Genomic DNA, 22419 nt, shown 5'->3' on the forward strand with positions numbered 1-22419 from the left:
TGAAAGAATTGATTCCAGCACTTTTCAAAATCGCGAAAATTTTCGCCAAAAATACAAAGGGGTTAACCTTCCTTTTTTTTTACCAAAAAATTTTTCGTCTCAGAATTGATTCGTATGACTCTTTCCCGACCAATTGGACCCCAAGGAACTCAGAAAACGCAGCGAGAAGAGCGTGAGATCGACAGGAGAGAAATGGCGAGCGAAAAAGCACCTGCTGAAAAATGTCGAAAATTCGGGTTTTCGTTTTTTGGCTGTGACTTTCGATGCGTTGTTCGCAGCGTATTGGGGCTGCGCCCAATCGATTTCTCTCGCTAAATTACGTCGGAATAGTGCCTGAAAGAATTGATTCCAGCACTTTTCAAAATCACGAAAATTTTCGCCAAAAATACAAAGGGGTTAACCTTCCTTTTTTCATTACCAAAAAATTTTTCGACTCAGAATTGATTTGTATGACTCTTTCCCGACCAATTGGACCCCAAGGAACTCAGAAAACGCAGCGAAAAGAGCGTGAGATCGACAGGAGAGAAATGGCGAGCGAAAAAGCACCTGCTGAAAAATGTCGAAAATTCGGGTTTTCGTTTTTTGGCTGTGACTTTCGATGCGTTGTTCGCAGCGTATTGGGACTGCACCCAATCGATTTCTCTCGCAAAATTACGTCGGAGTAGTGCCTGGAAGAATTGATTCCAGCACTTTTCAAAATCGCGAAAATTTTCGCCCAAAATGCAAAGGGGTTAGCCCTACTTTTTTCTTCATTTTTGGAGCTGAAAATTTTTGATCTCAGATTCGATTCGTATGACCATTTCCTGACTAATTGGACCCCCAGGAACCCAGAAAACGCAGCGAAAAGAGCGTACGACCAACAGCAGAGAAATGACCATGTAAATTCTTCGTTTTTCGGCTGTAACTTTTGATCCGTTGCTCGCAGCGTATCGGGACTGCGCACAATCGATTCCACTAACAAAATGTTAAATAATTGTTAATTATCGAATTCACTTACTAATTGCATGCTGATTTTGAAATGAAAAAAAACTAAATATTACTATCCTCCAATTATATAATATTGCATATTCCAAGCTTTTTGTGTTGCACATAATCTAGTCTCTAGTCATAATACAGGCGCTCATGCGGATATGAATATGAGCTGTAGTGTATCATGTACATATCACTTTGAAGGGACGTATGGAAATGTCTTATAATAATTACTTGGCCCTCTCATAACGGAGGTGATTTTTATTTCAACAAAAATAACAATTTACATTGAATTGTTTTGATAATAATATTATCGTGTATATTACACCTGTATTTTACTGTAGGCGTGGTATCCGCTCGTTCGCTATTAATCATAATAAATTTTTTAATTTAATTAATAATAATGTTATAGGTAGTGTTGTAGTTTTAGCAGCTTCGCGTTTTGTATACTTATGATACAATGTTCAAGAGAGGATGAGTGCCTTGGCATCAGCCCTATACAGCCTCCTTGGCATGGAAGATGGATCTGTCGATCACACGCCACGTTACAATCACATAGGTACACATGTTACAGTACATTACAACGTTGTCTATCCTAAAATTTTTGTTCTCAATCAGTTATAGGAGCAGTTGAGTTATACTATTTGCACTGATCTCTACATCAGTGATTATTTGTTGCTCGCTGCCAGATCCCCTTGATCATGCTGATAAATTTCTCAAGTTATATTCGAGTTACGTGAAGTCAAAGTAGGTCATACTCACATCACTCCACTCGAACGTATTCTGGAAAATCAACGTTTTAACTGAATTCCGTGTGATATCAGTAAACAGTTGATTTTTTCATTACGAATTTATAGTGCCGAAAAAAGACAGCATCAGACATTCGGTATAAGCTGGGAAATTTCTATTGAATTGTAAGAAAACAATATATGAAAACAAATATATTAGTTTTTGTAAAATTGTATTCTTTTTTCGATAAGTACCCTGATGTCGCAACTTCTAAAGATCAATATCACCGAAATTTAGCTATGCCGAAGCACACTAAAATTGTAATGTAATTATTTGAAGAGATTAAAAAATTTTGAAATCCTCAATGTTCGTGATGTATTGTATATGTATATTTAAATTTAAGAAAAAGTTAAAATGCACAAGAGACCACAGAGAACAACAAGATATCATGCTTTCTGTGGTGTAAAATGTTATGAGTTGTAACAATGGGTAAAATCATTAATACGAATTATATTCGTATTACCATCTGCAAGGGATCCCATGTTCAGTTTCCACTTTCCGGAATATCTCAGTTGCTGTGGATTAATTCGTGAACTGTTTCATTTGCTAAGATACGATAAGTGCTTTTCTTTTAGGATAATAATCATTCCAGTTAAGTAATGTGACCAATGAATTGTCATGTTGTCCGACAGATGAAGTTGGATTAACTAAAACCATGGTAAATCTTGCCTAGTATGGGAGTCATGTTAATCTCAAAAATATAAATTAACTATTAACGATACACGACCGCTAAGTATTTTGTATATGCTATTCCCTATATTTACAGCAATTGAAATGTTTGAGAAAATAGATTCCAATAGGGAAACCCTGAATTCAAAGAAGATTCGAAGAAAATCGCTACCAAGGGGAGACCCCGAGTTAAAGAAATGTGACATGAGTAGCAGCACAATTAAGATATTATATTTGGTACACTCTGCAGGTATTTAGCATCATCGTGTTAAATGACAGTGACACTTTTCATCTACGCTACCTTCATCCTGGATTTTTTACAGTCACAATTATTGTCCACTCTTGAAAACCACATTTGCATAGAAATATAAAATCAAGCTATATAAAAAAAGTCTGCATGTGTCATTAAATTAAATAAAATCCACATTTGTTAATTAATAATCAATCGGTTTAATTATTATTTATTCATTTATAAGAGAACGTAGTCTTGGGCGGGGGTTCCCTAGTCAGTTCGTGGTTCCTAAATGCTAGCTACTATATTTTGTATATATGTATATGTATATATATAAGCGCGCGCAGCGCGTGTGTTTGTCCATGCATGCATGTGTGTGTGCGTGTGCATGTATTAATATATATGTATGTACGTATATATCTACAAACGCACGCGCACAGGTACACAGATACACCCACACACATTTACACACACACATATGTATACTTAGATTATAATCAACTTAAAATTATCTTCACTTACTTGCTTAGCTTAAAAATTAATATTATGTACTATGTACAGCGCTTAGAATTACAGTTCAAACCACTTTACCAAAAAAGAGTAGTAGTAGTAGTAGTAAACGAGTTCTTAAAACATACTATTTATATAAATGTATTTTAACCGTTTTATGCGACTACTCGCTACATTTCGCACTGGTTTATAATCAAAGAGCTTAATTTCGATCACGCAGTTGACTTATACGAAATGAAAACATACACACTCTAATCTTCGTATTACTGTTTACCATTTACTATATATTTACAAAAAGCGTCTGTATTATCAACTCGGACAGTTTTTATGATTCACTCGCCTCTTATTTACGCGGCGAGGTCAACGCACTTGTTCAATTAACTAAAGAGCTTTGTTTTTACAAGGTGCCAATCTTTACGAAAGCAATCGTTATTATGTCAATTTTTTGAATGCAATTTGATGCAGTACTTTTGTCTTGAACCTACTTTTATTTTTAATATAATTAGAGCACTTTCATGTATCACTAAAACAACTCATTAATCAACATTATCAGAAATATGCCATTGTATACCCATGTGGTAAATGATGTTTCGATCATTTGAAAAGATGGATATGAATCAAATAAACAGTTTCTTTTTGAAAGCAGGCGATAATTCGGTAAAGTGGAAACGTTGCTTCGAATTTAATGTACCTAATGATCCACGGAAAATATTTTTCTTTAAATCAACATAATACTCGGCGTCTGAAACAATACATAACCATGATACTCTTGATTCTCAGGAACCATTATCATTTTTTAGCGTAAGTTCAAGGTAAAGCTATTGGTAAATCTTACCTCATTGTACTTGAATATAATTCTCCTAAATAATTTGCTACATAGTAAAATAATAGTGATAACAAATGTCAGTTATTGACATTGTAATTGGTTTGCGTTCAGAAAATTATCTCCTTTACAAATCAATGACATTTTATTTGAAATAATGAATGGAATTGGAAGAGTGTGGAATAGACATGTACCATTGAAACATTTCATTCGTAATCAAATACTACATGGGCACCAAACCCAAGACCATCGCATTGGCCCGTGTAACAAACTTCATCACGGGCACCTTGTGTCACAAATGTCTTATATACCCTACCAACGAAAGCAATCAGCCTTCATTATATATATACTTATAATAGACAAGTCCTTGTTAAAATATGACTAGCAGTATCTGCTGCGGTCATTTGTTACTAATTGTATTCCATTAATCAGTCCTCATCTGAGAGGGATTCGTATTGGTCGCAGAGAAGGGGCGCTGGTTCAGCTTGAGTTTGCTCAGCTTTGTTCGCGAATGAGGTGGGTGGCGGAGCTGTAGGAAGTCCTACAGGTACACCAAGCACATTGAATGGATATAGAGTCGTCGGAGTGGGAACTGGAGGTTGCTGAGGTTGGTTGCCACTTTCATCGATAACCATTTCCCCTCCCGAAGGACTTTCCACTCCGGTTTTCTCCTCCTTCTCAACGCCGCCGTTACCCCCATTCCTATCAACAACACCGACCGCTTTGTCATCCTCAGACGTTCTCATTACTTCAACAATTTTATTTTTCACATAGTCCAGCGGAGAAAGGTGAGGCTTATTAGAGGGTGTAGTGGCAGTGGTGGTCGTAGTCGAATCATAGAAGCGTCGCGTGTATTGATTGGTAGTTGTCTCAGGCGGTGAGACCGGTTCCACTGGGTGGAACTGCTGTTTGTTTGCTGACGAAGGGGCTTGCTGCTGTTGCTGCTGTTGCTGCTGCTGCTGCTGCTGCTGCTGCTGCTGCTGCTGCTGCTGCTGTTGTTGTTGTTGTTGTTGTTGTTGTTGTTGTTGTTGTTGTTGTTGTTGTTGTTGTTGTTGTTGTTGTTGTTGCTGTTGTTGCTGTTGCTGCTGCTGCTGTTGTTGCTGTTGTTGTTGTTGTTGCTGCTGCTGCTGCTGTTGCTGAGCGACACGAATGATCTGACGTTCATCCCCAGTCTTAGAAGAGTCTACCTCTGTGCCTTTTCTACGTTTCCACTGTTCATCATGGTAGCTGATTCGATTAGAAGGAAAATTCATTAATCTTTTTTGAATAATTGACACAACTAGTGTATAGAACTGTAATTTGGTAATAAAATCTTACCCTGTGTATGGTCTATAGCTGGAACTATGAGGCGGACCATAATCTTTGTTCACAATATGATTGACATGTTCCCCAAGAGTAATTGCTTTATTCCCACCGCCACTGCCTTCACCTGCAGGACTGTGAATATTTCCATTTGGTTCTGCTGGACTGTCTCGTTGGACATTCTGAAGAGAGATCATAATGTTTGATATTTCACAGAAATATTTCATAAAAAACTGTTCCTTATTAATCTATTCATATTAATGCATCAAAAGTTAATACAATATTTTTTTAATTGCAATAATATCAACAAAAGTCGCCCTAGGAAAGAATAGCCTGTCTCGTGAAAGGTTTGTATTTGTACAAAAATTTTACCAATAGGAATATTGCATCCCAATGCGTATTAACACTGGTGATCGGTTTTGTGATAATTGGATTTGGTTATTGAAACTACCGTTCAATTAATTATCCAAAATTCATGTTATTCACTTGAGGGGGCATACTATACGAGTGAACGGCACAAAAGCTAGGTCAATTTTGGGAATTCATACCGGGGCAACTGATTATTAAATTGGTTTGGGGCTTGTTTTAGGCAACATGTATTTATAGATGTAAATCTCATGTAGATCGAGCTTCAGTTGCGTTTTTTTTTTTTATTTTCTTTCATCAGAAGTAGTTATTAGGAAGCATTGTTATTAATATTAACAACAACCATTTTACTCGGTGACATGTTTTGTGCTATCCACGATATGCCAAAAATGGTTTAACCGTATTACTACAAATTTTGAGACTGTATTTTTGGATGCTTTATCTTCTTTTCTACGATTAAATTTTTCATTCAACAAATTGGCAACCGCTAGAAATTGGATTTCAATTGTTCGTTGAGTCTTGACGACTTTGCTATTTAATTGATAAAGCTATAATGATTTGAAAAAAAGCGGAATTAAGGCAAACAGAGTAAACTTTCAAAGAATAGTGTCTCCAAATCTGAAGTAAATCGGTTCAGCCGTTTTTAAGATAATGTGTGCACCACAAGAAAAGTTATTGTTAGGGCTGTACGGGTAGTAAAATTTTTTAGGTGGGGTCGGGTTGGGTAAAATGGATTACTTTCGGGTATTCGAAAATTTTCGGATTACGGAAATCAACATGGCACAACTTTTTCACTCTTGTCGTAATTTGATCACAGTCGTTGAGCACGTCAGAGAATAACAGAAAAAAAACGAAATAAGTGAACAAAACCACGCCACGAAAGATACAAAGGTTTATTACTTTACTAAAAAACATTAATACCGTGAGATCTTTTGGAAATTTTGTTTTTCCCAAAGATTTCGGGATTTCCGACTACTATTGGATTACCCGAAAATTTCGGATTACTCGGAAGATTTCGGACTACCCAAAAATTTCGGGATTACCAAGAAACCCAACCCGATGCAAACCCGATCCGACCCGAACTCGAGTTCGAGTACCCGCACAGCCACAGTTATTGTCAATAACAATAGTTTCTATTGATTCTTTTTAATAAAATAAATATGTATGTAATTGAAGCTCAATCCACATAATTTTGAATAAAACAAACGCTATTCGAATTACTCAATTCGTTTTAGAGATACAAATTCACCCATTTTTTCAGCTCTCTACACATATATGTATATCCTCATATGGCACAGTTCTGGTGATCACATTGAATCATAAACTTCAAATGGAATGGGAATAATGGATTTTTACCTGGAACAGACGGTCACCCGGCCTGGTAGGTTGGTTATTAGATGCAGAGGCCGACCCTGAATTATCGGAACTCTGATTTATTTGGTGGGTGATGATTGCATCTATCAAACTGGCCGCGGTCAACGTTGACGCAGTTTCACCTGACTGTTGATTAACTGGGGGTTGATTTTGCCGATTTGTAGATTGCTGCTGCTGCTGATGTTGCTGCTGCTGCTGCTGTTGTTGTTGTTGTTGTTGTTGTTGTTGTTGTTGTTGTTGTTGTTGTTGTTGTTGTTGTTGTTGTTGTTGTTGCTGTTGTTGTTGTTGTTGCTGCTGTTGCTGGTGCCTCGAAGGTGGAAAACCACTTCCAAGAATTCTTGTTGATTCCCTGTCAATTGATGGATGTTGTTGTTCTCTGTAGATTTGTGCCATGTGCTGTCTCCTTTCGGCTTCCATACGTTGTTGTAAATGCTGCTGTATTTGTTGATGCTGAAGCTGGGCCAGATCTCGTTCTCTTTGCTGTTGAAACGCCAAGCGCTGCTCAGCCTGCTGCATCTCTTTTTCTCTCTGTTGAACAGCCAATCGATGGTCCTGATGTTCCTTTTCTCGTTGAGCTGCAGCCATCTGTTGTTGAACAGCCAAACGGTGCTCCTGTTGTTGGAGTTCCTTTTCTCTTTGTTGATGGTGTTGTTGCTGCTGCTGCTGTTGCTGCTGCTGCTGCTGCTGCTGCTGCTGCTGCTGTTGCTGCTGCTGTTGTTGCTGCTGCTGCTGCTGCTGCTGCTGCTGCTGTTGCTGCTGCTGCTGCTGCTGCTGCTGCTGCTGCTGCTGCTGCTGCTGCTGCTGCTGTTGTTGTTGTTGTTGTTGTTGTTGTTGTTGTTGTTGTTGTTGTTGTTGTTGTTGTTGTTGTTGTTGTTGCTGCTGTTGTTGGTGTTGTTGTTGGTGTTGTTGCGGTTGCTGTTGATGTTGTTGCATTACAAACCGATGATCATGTTGCTGTATCTCCTTATCTCTTTGTAATCTGTGCTCATCCTTTTCTCTGGAATGCACAAAATCTCTCTCCCTCTCTCGCTCCCTCTCCCGTTGCTGATGAGCAACTAATCGATGGTCAGACTGTTGCATTGCCAAACGATGTTCTTGCAGGCGTGTTTCCTGGTCGCGAAGCGGCCTGTGGTCGCCATACCGATCAGCCATTAATTTGTCAGAAATCGTTTTACCAAGACCTTCATGACCCCCGCTTCCACTCGACGGATGGGGATGGGGATGGGGTACCGGAAGGTTTGGCTGTTGAACCGCAACCTCTACCAAGCTCGAGAAAGCCTCAAGTCCCGGAGGCGGTGGAGCATAATGATGTTGCTTCTGGGGATTATGCCTTTGTATAACACCTTGACGTGGTTGTGAGTGTTGAGGGTGTTGCGGTGATGGCGGTGGCGGAGTACCTGCATAATAAATGGGGGAAGGTGCCTCGTTCTTAGCCGCAGTCTCACGACCCCTACTCAGCATTTGTTGACTCAGAAAATAATCGTTGATTATAAGCTGTCTTGAAGCTAGTTGCTGCTCCACTGTGTAGCTTGGCGGCGGTCGTGGCGGGTAAGAGTTGTAGCCCTGAGAACCATGCGTAACAACCACTCCTTGACCCTGAGTCTGACTTTGACTCGACACAGGGACTGTAGAGGCAGGAGGCACTCGAATCGGCCGGTGGTAATCGTACATTGGCGCACGCTTATCGCTCGTGGCAAAGGGGTGGACAGGCGTTCCTTGGGTTATGGAGCCCGTCTCCTTGGGACCTTGTCCGCCAGTGCTTCCAGCTCCAGGAGGTGTCATCTGTCTAAGTAATCCCTCATAGCGGGCACCGGATACGGGTGTACCATGCGTGATTGAGCCACCTTTGTGACCACTGGGAATGCCAGTTAATTTTGGTGATAATTTTGGATGTGGTGGCTGAGCGGTAACTTTATTCATTATTGGTGTCAGCGGAGCTTGAGGTCTAGGAGAGGAACCGTAGACAAGAGGACTTTTTGCACCACGACCCTGCTCTGAATGAGAATGAGGATGGTAGTATGTTCCAGGTGGAGGTTCGGCGCGATAAAGAGTGACAGGGGGTGGTTTGTGTGGTGGTTGCAACGAATGATTGTACTCCAACTGTTGCCTGGGTTTTTTTATGCTCAGATCCAATGTTACACCTTCCGTTTCACGCAGAGCCTGCTGTACTTGCATGACAACAAGTCCTTCTTTTGGTAGGTCTGACGATTGAGTTTGACTTCCAGGAGGTGGCGGTGGACAAGGTGTTATGGTCGCTTGCATTTGACCTGTAGCAAAAGATACGATACGTACATGTTAGGATACTGGGACCGCAGGACTATAAAAAAATGACAAGATCGAATATTTCAAATTTTTGGAATAAATATCAGATTGTTAACTATTTCACTATTTGGAATTGGTACGAAATATTACGTTTGAGAAAGTGCAAGATTTGCCCTTCAACGAACTCTTTCTCTCTTTGGTCATCCTGACTTGCACTGTTCGATTTAGCTTTGTTTCGCAGTAATTTCTCATGAACGAGACAATACTCATATTTGACCAACTCATTGTAATTCAAAGTCATTCTAAAGTTGATAAAACATTGCTTATTATCCCGGAGCACCAGTAAATTTACGAGCTTTCCCTGGTATTCTCCTTTATCTCAGAGCATATACATCCTGATTAAATTTCTCCGTCTGCCATAACTTCATTTGCCAAAGTCTGATTATAGACCAATTTTACGAGAACTTACCAATGTGCTGTGGACTAGGTGTGGAATGGTGCCCGTGATGAGGACCGGAAACAACAGACAGGGTAGCGAGACCAGAATCCCTGCCAGAGGTGGGTTGCACGTTTGCGGATTTATACTCGCGGGTGAAGCTGATATCACTCCGATGATCCGTCTTCAATATACTCGAGATCGTCGGAGTGCCCGAGCTGACGGGAAGAGTTGATCCATTTCCAGCGGGACTGTTCGGGTTCCGTTTCAACTGCATTTCGATCATACCAAGCATCAAGTCCTTAACAGTTAGAGGATTGCTGTTGGTGGGTTTTGAAGGAGGTGAGTGATTCGGTGGCGGTGGTTGTGGTTGTTGTGGTTGTTGTGGTTGTTGTTGTTGTTGTTGTTGTTGTTGTTGTTGTTGTTGCTGCTGCTGCTGCTGCTGCTGCTGTTGTTGTTGTTGTTGTTGTTGTTGTTGCTGTTGTTGTTGTTGCTGTTGTTGTTGTTGCTGTAGAATTGTCGCGGCATTGGGGTTCGAACTCAGTGTAACAATGATGCTAGAGTTGTCCAACTCAGCGCCACCCTGACCCTCGTCCGCTGTCTCCTGGAACAAGCAGCGAGTCTCTATCAGACAGCTCTATCTTCGAAATAGTTATTAACTGGTCACCAGAAAACGTATTTTTTATAAAATTTCACCACAGCAAAGTGATATCGATTCAATGTTCATGCATGTTGTTAAATAGGTTCAAGCGAAACGCCATAGCAGTATATGTAACATATTATATCTAGAATTGTTGACATTTTTGACTTGTCACTAAATAGAGTCGCGGAATCAACTCTTGTGTAATTCTTGAATAATGTATAATTTACAAAGCTGCTACGAGAATGTAAGTAAAATAAGTTCGGCTTACCGTAGCTGAACTGTCATAATCCTCTCTACTGGCTACTGGAGGTGGTCCACCACCAGTAGACGGCTGCTGAGGAGTTACTATAGCTACTGGAGGTGGTACTAACGAGACAACTGCCATATCTGCAAGTTTTTCTGTATGCTTTGAATCTTCAGATTGTTGCAACGGCATCGGTAAGGACAAGACAGTATTTTTCGTTACAACGACAGGCATGTTGGTACTCGTAATCGTGTTTGTCGGACTACCGGCACTTGCCGTGTCGCTCGAATCATGCACCTATAATTTTATCACAAGCATATTTAGTTCGTATATGTGGATCATGGTTTCCTGTCAACAACTGAACATTTCAAGTCGTAGTTCCCGACGGCTTAGAGGATTAGGAATACAATTGGGTTTTTGCATGAAAAAAAAATTCAACTTTTGGATGTACATAAAGCAAAGAAACTCAAAATAATCAGGTGGTCTTATGCTTTTTCACCAATAAATATAATTGTGACTGTTACAAGCAACTGAATTTTACTGTTATACCTTAGCATAAGAAACGTTCTATTGTTGTAGTTTTCAATTTGCTATATGTGCTTCCAGTTTTCTTTAATCGAAAAGCGAAAAAATATGACTTGATCAGTTACGGTTTCCTTTTTACACGCATATAAAAATTTTGCATGTGAAAGCCCAATTGAAACAATGAAATGCAGAGTTTGGAGCAACACTTGCCTATGCTCAACAAATAAATTTTTGTACCACTTACCACCTTTATATATTTTCTATTGTTTCAATCACATAGCTCCAACTCAGCATTATACAATTAGGAAAGATATGTTAGAACTACGTTTTGAAGCATTAGAAAGAACTGATATAAATATTAAATGTAGATTAAACTTCATGAGATGTTGATTTGAATAACAAAAATTTTAACGTTAGAAAAACGTAACATTTACACAATAATATAAAACAATGTTAAACATGTTTAAAGCTGTACAATAATATATGACATGGAAGAGTTGAAGGTTTGAACAGTTGGACAAAAAATGCTTTGCAACGATGAACATCAAACTGTCATTGATAATCACTGAGAATTTCGTCCAAGTCATCTTTGGTCTTTTTTGTTCCGTCAATGTGTTGCCAAGCATTTCCGCTTGCTTATCGATAATACTATAACATACAGTCTTCATCTTATTCCAGTGAATTCTGATTCCTGTTAATATTTGAGGAAAGCAATTGATTCAAGGAAAAATACAGGAGTTGTGGGAGGTGAGTATAGAGAGAGAGGAAAAAACCAGTAACATCCACATTTTATAATTAGTTAACTATTTTTATGCCAGCCCACAATAAACAATACTTTTGCATAAGATATTAGCTATAAAATGTGGGTATTCCCTCAGATAACTCTGAGAATAAATGTTTTTCTGGATGTATAAGACATCGAATAATGATCACAAATAAGATTATAACTTACAGCAAGCTCATCACAGCTGCTCGTGCTGCTGCCGCTTTCTTCTTCATCCGTAAGACAGGGCCGCCTTTCTTTGCCAAGAGTTTGGTAATATTCTGCAACTATCTGGTCAAGTCCCAATTTTTTTCGGTACGTCAAGTAGTAGTTTTTGCACTGGTGATTGGTCTTCCCAGATATTTGCTCAGACACTTTAGGCCAGTTAGTTCCGTGCTCCCGCAAGGCTCTCTTCAGTTGTTCCAATTCCTCATCCGTCCATTGACGCCCCGGTCCATCGACGTCTTCTACATTATCGGCACTCCCTGTCAAATGGGGGGCAAGACGTCTGGATATCCGGTTGAAACATGCCGAGCAGCATTTTGTTACGTTACTGCTAATCTCTGAAATTAAAAAAAAATCAAATAAGTCCCTTGATCAACATTTTATATACCTCATTTTCTATTTTTCATGTTAAATAGAATTAGAAAAATTTGTCCATTTAAGTGACATTTTCAGAAGCAATCGCAATTCTATATTTCTAATGTATTTACATAAGAATTCTACCCAGTCCTGGACTTGTGATACATACCCATAGGTATGTCAATCGATAAAGTTGTTGGCTATGAGCCATCAGCAGGATTATTCATGTTCCCATGGGCAGGGAGTCAACTTTTCTCGAAGTAAAACAAAACCATACAAGAGCGAAATAAATACTCTAGTCGTGAATACTTACGAAATTCTTGTACCACCGGGTCGCGTATCTCAGGTGGAAGGTCGTTCCATTTGGACGGCAGTGCTCGAAGTCGTTTCACCCGTGTCTTAGAGGTCGAATTGGCGTTATTCAAGTTTGGGCATCCGGGAAGCGGACATGCGGTATATCGTACGCGAACAGCTTTACACCTGCATGTGTTGCAGACGCGAGCTCCGGGTCCAACCTGGTCTTCTCTCAGCCCGTACTGGGACGCCTGACTCCTGGACAAGGCTCGACTTTGCCCTCCGCCCTCAACCGTGTTCTGGCAGACCACGCAACTGTGCGGTCCCAACTGCCTTCCACCTTCTGTAACAGAATTAAGAAACGAGTCATAAGATTACAGTACTATAAATACGTTGGCGTACATGTCAGGTTTGTGTAGATACTGGGTGTCTACGAAATCCAGCAAAACTAAATCATGGGTTTTTAGCGAATTTAGAGGCTGAAGATTGTAGTTGTTTCCTGGGGTAACTCGACACAGATTATTAGTATAGTATTGCTCAACCTTATTATACATAAGGAATAACAAATATTCAATGTGTCTTATTTTACGAGGGCTTCACACATTTGTATGCGCTCTACAACATTGCACTTTAAGTTCAATGAACATGGTTGAAAGCATTGAAGCAATTTGAAATTAATTCGAATTTTTTACTGTAACATGTCTTGCTTGCACATGACAATACTGATACTTGGCCAAGTCATCTAAGTGAATTCGGCCACGTAATTTTTCGTTATTTGACCGTTACTAAATTCTATCTCGTAAAATTCTGATTAATATCCAGTTGCAAGCAGCAACTACTCAGATTTTACCGGTTATTTTCCAATTCAAAAAATTTTAGAGTTATTTCCGAAGCATATACACTCCGCAGAAATGACTGCGAGGAATGCTTAGCGATAAACTATCGCAAATAGATTTGTACAAAAATTAACATTCTTTGCCCAATCCAAATCCCCCTCCTCTAAACCCCCTCCTAAATTACCTATACCTATACATACCCCCCCCCCCCTCCCGCCTTTTTTATTACATTCAGAATTAAGTTTATAAAAAGATGCATAAAAACAAACAAAAAAATCAGCCCAGAGGCAGATGAGAAATATTCTACCATATGTAAATAAAAACAACATTCTATCCCATAAATGTATAGAAACCTCAGAGGCAACACTTGTACCACATGTAAATAAGCCAGATTAAAAACTGGAAAAAAAAAGATAGGTTTGTACATAAAGAATATAAAAAATTAAAATACCCAGATGGCCGATTGAATTTATTGTTAATTTTGGTTTCTTTAGAGATTCGAATGACCAAACAATATAGCAAGCCATGCTTAGGCCATGCGATAACGTCGGAACGTATCGTTGATAATGATGTTTCAGCGGATGGAACTAAAATGTAGATAAAAAGAATAACGAAACCCAAAAACCCGATATAATAACCATGATATACGACATGATATGGTAACGCTTGATGTTGTGTCAATAGCGGGCCGGGTCCAATTATATTCCCATTAAACTTGACGTCTGTATACTAATGGCGCGTCGCTATACGTCAAAGAGATATTACCGTACAAGGCTTCTGTGCAGTTGAAGAAGCACGAAAAACAATGCTTTACAACGTGAATTTTTTCGTCTGATGTACAACGATGTCAAACTGATGAATATCTATAATATATGAAGGGTTCATTTGGCAAAAACTATCAATATACTTTATATAACGCGAGCATGTTTCCGCAATTTCACGCTTGTTTTCTGCACACGAAATACCCGTTTCTAAAATGACAGAGTAATTCTGCAAACGCGTATGCGCAAAGTACAAAAACGACCACGTTTAACTCCTGGGAGTTAAACGTGATCTTTTCTGTACTGCGCGCATGCGCTGTCGCAAACAAATTTAACATTACGTGACCCTAACCTCAATTTCGTACTTCGTGAACAACACGTAACATACTCTTGTTATAAAAAGAATCGTGTGCAAAAGGAGGCAACAATATTTTCGTCTCGCGTATTGGCAATATTCGTTTTCGGCGAGCATGCGTGCTCAACTACGACTCATATTGCAAACTTAAAAATAACTTTCCCGTATATTACTGCATCTATATATGCAAACAAATTTGCACAATTGTGCACGCCGTTTCTGGCACATTGACGCACATGAAATGCAATAGAAATGTTATCAGTCAAGTTTACCGTGTCTGTTCCTAGGCAAGCGTCATTACGAACACGCAAGAGCCAACGACCGAACGCCGTTCGAAGATAAAAATCAAATAAAGTACAAAGTAATAAAAGGCTACAGGATATATCCGGTGACGTTGTATCTAATACCAATAATTTCTGAAGTATGACACAATGCCGAGCAGCGTTAAACTGATGCTCAGAAGTGCTAATTCGGTTAAATCGTCATATATTACATACATGTTCATATTACACAATGGGATAATTTGTTGATGCGACAAATATTCATTTGACTAAGCCAGCTATGGAAAACAAATACACTGAAACCAGAGTTATAACATATCATTTTTTTTTTAAATTATTTTTTCTTCTATTTATTCGACAAAATGTCGTTTGCTCCAACGGAAACAAAAATAATCAGCAAATCAATTTTCGCTGGTAGGTATATTCGAATGCGATTCAATCAATTTAATCTATTCAAAAAACGATGAGAAATGTTTGGAGTAGACTATTTTTTTGATTAAATGTGCATATTTGGTAATTGAATTTTAATAAATCCTACCTCAGTGTATACATAGGCACATATAAGTATATAATGTATTCGATATTGCTTTATACCAGGAATATTTGGTGACATTGCGTATTTTTAGCGAATATTCCTGGGAAGTCAAAAAAATAAATTCTAATTATAAATAAACACCTTTCCGAATTTACTCAATACTATGAGCCACTTGGTATGATTTTTTATGTACCTATCTATCTAACTACAAGTTGCTATGTGTATTATTGAATTGAAATAATCATGAAAAATAGTTACAATATAAATTTTGAAATCGTGGCAATAGAACAAACAAGAAAAACATTGATAGATCGAATGTGGTATTCGGTATAATATATGTATTGTAAATCCTGTGCATTTTCGTCATCCGAATTATCCGTAATGTTTTATATATACGTCGGATTTGCTAAATAAACGCCAGATAGAAGTTATTCGGCGTGGGTTTATTTATTCATTACAGCATTAAACAAACAGCGCTAATCAGAGCGCCGTTAGCATACATACGAAACGGTGGGAAACAGAATAATTACAGAGGGTCTGGTTAACTAATTAAGGGAGGCCAATTAAAAAGTTCTCGCTTGCCTGCCGATGTTCTGGAGTTTCATTTTGCTCGGAAAAAGAGAGAAAAACTGTGAATTCATTAATTCTTAGTAACACTATAACCACCCTAGTAGCATTCTGAGTTAAGTCTACCTACATTCAATGCGTCTACTTCCATATTTCACTGCGGATCTGACGTTAGAATCTGCATTAACCAAAATCTCTCTCAAGTCTGTTCTCAGGTGGTAAAAAATCGCCATCAGGGCAGATTCTGTACTAACTCTGTAGAAAGACTTCCCACAGAGTATTCTCAAATTTTTTCAACTGAAGTCAATGCTACTAGGGCACAGATACCTGACTCGTCGTCATTAATATACGCAGGCAACGTTCGCCTTTTAGAGTTCTGTTTCATATTTGTCGAGTTTCAACAACCAGTTCAATTGATTACTATGATGTAACAAAGGTACCTTCTCACCCTGTATATTAAAAAAAGGGGGGTCTTAATTGGAAATATTTCCAATCGTATCAACAGTCCGACAAACGTCATGGAACTCGTCAAAGTCGCGTGACGGTTCGAATTTCTTGAACCATTTGTACAAATTACGGCTGAAATGATGGCAGAGCCGCCGCATGTGAAACTTCGGCCGTACGCTGCTGCTGCAGCAGGGACACTGATTGACAGCCTTCCAATTCCGCCTGGGACTGTATCGCGATTTGAACATGATGGTCCTCCGAATCTCGAATTGAAAACTGACAACCAACATTGTGAAAAATAAGGTAAAGTTCGAAATTAACTCTAACGAGACAAAAGCTACAGGGAAAGCGTTGTAGAACGAGAGAGGACAAGGTAAAGAAGGGACGGAGCGGCAAAATTCAGCTTGAAAGATAAATGTGCAGACAGCGCAAGAGCTGCAGGCTCGAGATCGCGCTAATTAAGCTAGCCTCTCCACGGCGAAGAGCCCGCGAGGGTGAAAGGGAGGCGAAAGGGCTTGATGTGCTTTGAATGTTTTATAACGAGGCGAGTTCAATGCCGGCTTTATATTAAGTACAAGTGGAAAATTAACCTTCTATCGTAGGATGAAAACTTTCGATTATTTTCAACATTACAAGAGCGGTAAATCGTTGTATCATTGCATTGCGACATCATTCCAGGATATCATTGCATTTAGCGAATAATGGTAGTTAGATTTCTCATAAAAGAAATTAAACTGTGATCACTTGTATGGATATAACTATCGCTGCTTCTACACAAATTTCTTCTATCATATTTCGAGTCACGATAAAAAATGTAAGTCATGAATGGGTAAAATTGTTGCATGATATTATAAGTTGTGTTAACGTGCGCGCTAAAAAATTACCACTCACGATTTACCATCCTTGATCATTTTTTATGCACAACATCGCATCGGACTTACTATCCGTGAGTTACAGGACACCCTGTAGAGGCAGCTTGCTTCATCCAGGGGATTGAGTGTACGCTAATCGGACATCCCGGAGTTTAGCCGACCGTTCCCGTAATACGGTACGTGATAAAGAATTCTCTTTGTTCGTTTGATATACCGTATGGTGTTGCGAGAGGGCAAGTAAACCAGGATAGTAGGCACACCACCTACTATCATGCGTGAAATGGCGTGTAAGCACAGTCGCGTACAATATATCATATATTATAGATAATACGGAGGGTTGATACGACGGGTTATCTGCGCCAATAACCGTGGGGCAAATGCTCAGGGAGTTTTGATTATTAGAACTTTATACGTAGCACTGAATTATTATAATCTTTGGATCTTTTCATCGCGCGATGATCGAGGGAAGAGGTGGAAGAGGAGAACAAACCAGCCTTAAAAAGCCGTAGGCTATGACGTAGCTTTTTATATATTTATGAGATTTGTGTTGTCAGTTTTGCCGAGGCAAATCAAAAATGATTAAAAGCAAACAAGCCCGCAGTAACTCCAGGCCACGCGAGCTGAACGTAGATTGTGTACGAGATCAACGAACCCACCTTGAAGATCGTGTGTGTATATATATATATATATGTGTACCCATTGCATCTATGAACTCGACGGCATGTCAAAAATTTTTCGACCCCTCGAATCCAAAGATGACTAGAGCAGTAAATACGGCATCGTGTACTGATCGTTGAGCCGGAAATAAATATCAATTTTCGACGAATCTCTCCGCTGAATGTCATTAAATAGGCAACTGAAGCTACAGTTTGTATCGCTGTATCTTACGTCGAACACATTCAAAATATGGCTTCGATTCCTTGTTTGCTGGCTTGCAGCAGGCGAGTTTTCCAAGCAATCGAAGCTGTATTTCTGTAGCTCGATATTCAAAATGTAGCTTTGGTTCCCTATTCCCTAAGACTGAGTGACAAGTTTCACAAGCAACAGAAGCTACATTTTGTGTCGCTGCATATTTGAAATGTAGCTTTGGTTACCCATTTACTGATGTTTAGCAGCAAATTTATCAAGCAACCGAAGCTACATTTTTGTCGCTAAATAATCGCATATTCGATATGTAACTTCGGCTGCCTATTTGCTGGGCTTTAGCAGGAAATCTAACAAGCAAACGAAGCTACATTTTTGTCACTCAAGTTAAAAATGTAGCTTTGGTTGCTTATTCACAAGTGGCTACTCGCTAGCGCCGAGCGACAAATTTAACAGGCATCCGAAACTACATTCCGCGTCGTTGCATATGAAAAATGTAGCTTTAGTTGCCTATTTGCTGATATTTAGCAATAAGTATACCAAGTAACCGAAGCTGACATTTGTGTCGTTGAATATTCAAACTGTAGCTTCGGTCGCCTATTCACCAGCGCTTAGCGGCAAGTTTCACACATAACCAAAGCTACATTTTGTACCGCTTATAGATATTCAAAGTACAGCTTCTGTAAACTATCTGCTAGCGTCGAGCGGTGAGTTTCACAAAAAACTCCACGGTACAACTTGACCCATTATGTAAAATCCGTGTATCGCGCCAACTCTGAAAGCTATACGAGGGACGAATAAAAATCAATTGTTCGACAAGGATTCTGCACTTACTTACGTACGTATCGTTCGGCGGCAACGCTTCGGTATATGCTTAACGCACACATGGTACGGTATTGGGGCCTCACATGCAATCGACACAGGCACGCACACTGTGTTGCTGCACGGTGCAGGATCATTGTAGAATTAGTGGCTACCCGACAGGTAGACACGCGGCTGTTGGACTCGACATTGCGGTTGATATTACTGCCGCGTTGTGCAAGTAGCATCTGTCAATTCTCCCCATCCCAAGAGATCTGTTCACCCCCCTTTCGCGATTCTCGTGCCATCGACGCGGTCGCATGCAAAGCCGAGTGCAACCGGGGAAACCCGTCGGCTTGCAATCGTAATTGCAATGACGCGCATACAAATTTTAAATGGCCGTTTTTCTACTCACACAATCCATCCAGTACAGCACCATACGTCTGTATATCTTTTTCCTCGTAGTATTGTAACACGTACTAAGGTGTTTCAATTGGAAGTGTACAACGGGCCGCATTCATGTCCAGCAAACTAACGAGAGTGACGGTATATAAAATTTAATTCACCTGTGCAAAGGGATCACAACACAATCGTCGACCTACACATGCATGCATAACTTTTATACAGACAAATGCTAGTATGATTAAACTATAAACTATAGATTATACGCAGTTATTAAAATTTATCATAGGGTAAATCCACCTATATTTATACAATTTAAGATACATTTTTGTCTTATCCGATTGACCGAACCGGACTGCTTGGCACTCTCCGACCAGTTTTGATCCACGAGACAAAATGTCGATCGGTGAAATGTACCCCGAATTGCATGAATGCATATACCTTGTGTTAAATTGCCCGTGAAACATATCCACGAAATAAACCGATACGTACGAAATCTAATACGTGTACGTTCGCGTGCACACCGCGTAACACGTACAATAGATGGTGTAGAACGTTGTACCACGAACGGATATTCACGCCAAGAGCCACTGTTTGCATTCCTAAATCCACCCCTGTGTCTATCCTCATACCCGCAGTGCAAAGCTAACGCGAAGGTACAGGGATAGCAGAGGCATTAATTGGGATTAAGTAAATCAAGACGCTAATTAGCTCCTACTCACTCCATCCGAGCCCATTCCCTCCAATTCCGACCCAACCCGCGGACTGAGAGCTCTGCACGTCGCTCCCAGTTCGTTTCCCCGATTCAATATTTCCATCCCCCGAAGCCTGAGCGGTTGTAAGGGGATGGACGATTCGTCATAATTGCTTGTAACAGCAGAGAGAATTTTTTTTATAAAACAATCGAGGATGGAACCAATGTAACCGTACCTTCTTTGCGATTAGAATTTTCTCCGTTCTTTGTTTAATATAATAACTTGTAGATGAAAAATGAATAAAACGAGCGGGTTTAATGCTGGAAAATCATTGGCCAAAAGTCAGTAAGATACACCTCTTACTGCATGTAGGTGTGACAATTTTTATACTCCGCAATCCATTGCTCTTTCACGCTAGCTGTTAGTTTTTACTCCTGGCTTTCTATTTAAGAACTACCTTTCCGAGGGGCAGGACTTAATCACGCGTTTAGATTCTTCATGCTTTTGCGAAATTAGGTGCCACTTAAAATGCGCGAACACGGGGATCTCCGTTGAAAGTATAAACAAACACTGTCGGCAATCTGGAGATGACGCGACGTTGAAAAGATTCAAACGAGATGAGGGTAAGATCAGAGTGGTTACGAAAACCAAGCGATATAATATACAGGGTTATATACGCGTGTATACAGAGTGGTCCACTCGAGTTGGATCATTCGATTACTGCCATTCCCCACGATGTCGCTGACAATGAGTTTAAACGCGTGCTAGGCAACTGTGCACACCTCGTGCTCACAATCAGCCCAACCATGCTGTGCAGATATGAGAGACATGAAGGGGTACGCGAAGGGTTGACCAACGTGACCCTAGAACACCTGCTCTCGATTATTAGACCAGTGCTTTGGCTTTCACGCGATGACAGGCCATCCGGTACTCCGACTTCAATTGGCTTGGTCTCAAATTCACGAGACGAGACGTATCTGGGACACCATTTTAGAGGATTGTATACGAGGGGTTAATCACTGTTTTAATGGTCTGATGTACATGCGACCATAATCTTGTCTGATCTTGCAATCTCTTGTAATCTCATATAATCACTTGTAATTGCTGTAATTTTTTGTAATCATTCGTTACACCTTTCGATCCTTCACGTTATTTTTTAAGACCTTGAAATTCTTGACATAATTTTGATCTATGTCTCATTTTTGTAGTTCATTTCAATCTCTTGTAATCTTTGTATTTTACAAGTAACATCTGCATTGCTTTCCCCATCTCTCCAACTTCTGCAATCCCTTCTAATCCTTATAATTTCTGTAATATTTGTAATCCAACTAATCTCCTTGTAATTTCGACAAACCAATTGTAATCTTTGTAATCTGCGTAATTTTGGCCATCTCTTTACAATCTCTGTATGCTCTGAAACGAACTTGTAATCTTTAGAATCTTGATCAGTGCCGTACGTCATTTTTCCATAGTAATTAACCCCACATGTGATATAAATATCTCATACTTTCATATGATTTCTTAGTAATTTCGACATTTCGTTGTTCAAAAAAATCTGTCGTAAAAACTACGCTGATCTGTCTCAACGAGTTATAATACCTATCAATGTGAAAATAACCTTCGAAAAAATTCACTAAAAATAAAGTAAGAATCATCTATAGGAAAACGTTTCATCGCAACTATCTGTTTACTAATTTTAAAAGATGTACCACGCTCTCATCAAACAACGTGGATATAAATCGAGTAATTCCTCTTGAGTGGACCACCCTGTATATCAAATCTCTAGAGGATCACGGCGCGGCTGCGTGGGGGTGGCGGGGGGCAAAGAGGGTGATCCTCGACCGAAGCTCTCCTTGTAATATCGCGAAAAGTGTTTGTTCAGCTCCAACACAGCTCTCCTCCGAGGCTTCACAGGCTCGGTGCTCAGCTTTTTCCCCTCCCCCGCTCTGTTTCTTGAAAACCATAACCATACCCCATGACAGTTGCCCATGACATTTTTTATTATCACCAAAGATTTTTCCTGCGACGGTATAACCCCTAATAAACCTTACAAATTTTGTTTTAATTGCTTCGCAATTGCCCGTTTAAAAGATATCTCAAAAACAAAACATGAATATATATGGTGTTTAATTTGGAAACCCTCAAATAAGTTTCATAGTGAAAATATGATTTTTTTTTTTTGTTTCCATTAATTGGATTTTCTGTTTTATACTGATGTAT

The 22419-nt window shown here is 39.5% G+C and overlaps 1 protein-coding gene across 6 annotated transcripts in view; it reads right to left on the reverse strand.

Moving 5' to 3' along the window:
- Positions 1-1199: 1199 nt before the first annotated feature.
- LOC107227835 overlaps positions 1200-22419 on the reverse strand; it is an 80743-nt gene continuing 59523 nt past the window's right edge. For all 6 annotated transcript variants that reach the window (XM_046732254.1, XM_046732253.1, XM_046732252.1 and 3 more), the window contains 7 exons: positions 12803-13126; positions 12097-12470; positions 10644-10916; positions 9766-10336; positions 7017-9301; positions 5310-5476; positions 1200-5219 (listed from right to left, as the gene is read on the reverse strand). In XM_046732254.1, the coding sequence (XP_046588210.1) occupies positions 4421-5219; positions 5310-5476; positions 7017-9301; positions 9766-10336; positions 10644-10916; positions 12097-12470; positions 12803-13126 (4793 nt within the window). In that variant the 3' untranslated portion in view covers positions 1200-4420. The remainder of the gene's footprint in view (positions 5220-5309; positions 5477-7016; positions 9302-9765; positions 10337-10643; positions 10917-12096; positions 12471-12802; positions 13127-22419) is intronic.

The sequence above is a fragment of the Neodiprion lecontei genome, chromosome 2, assembly GCF_021901455.1.
Source record: "Neodiprion lecontei isolate iyNeoLeco1 chromosome 2, iyNeoLeco1.1, whole genome shotgun sequence".
Lineage (NCBI taxonomy): Eukaryota > Metazoa > Arthropoda > Insecta > Hymenoptera > Diprionidae > Neodiprion > Neodiprion lecontei.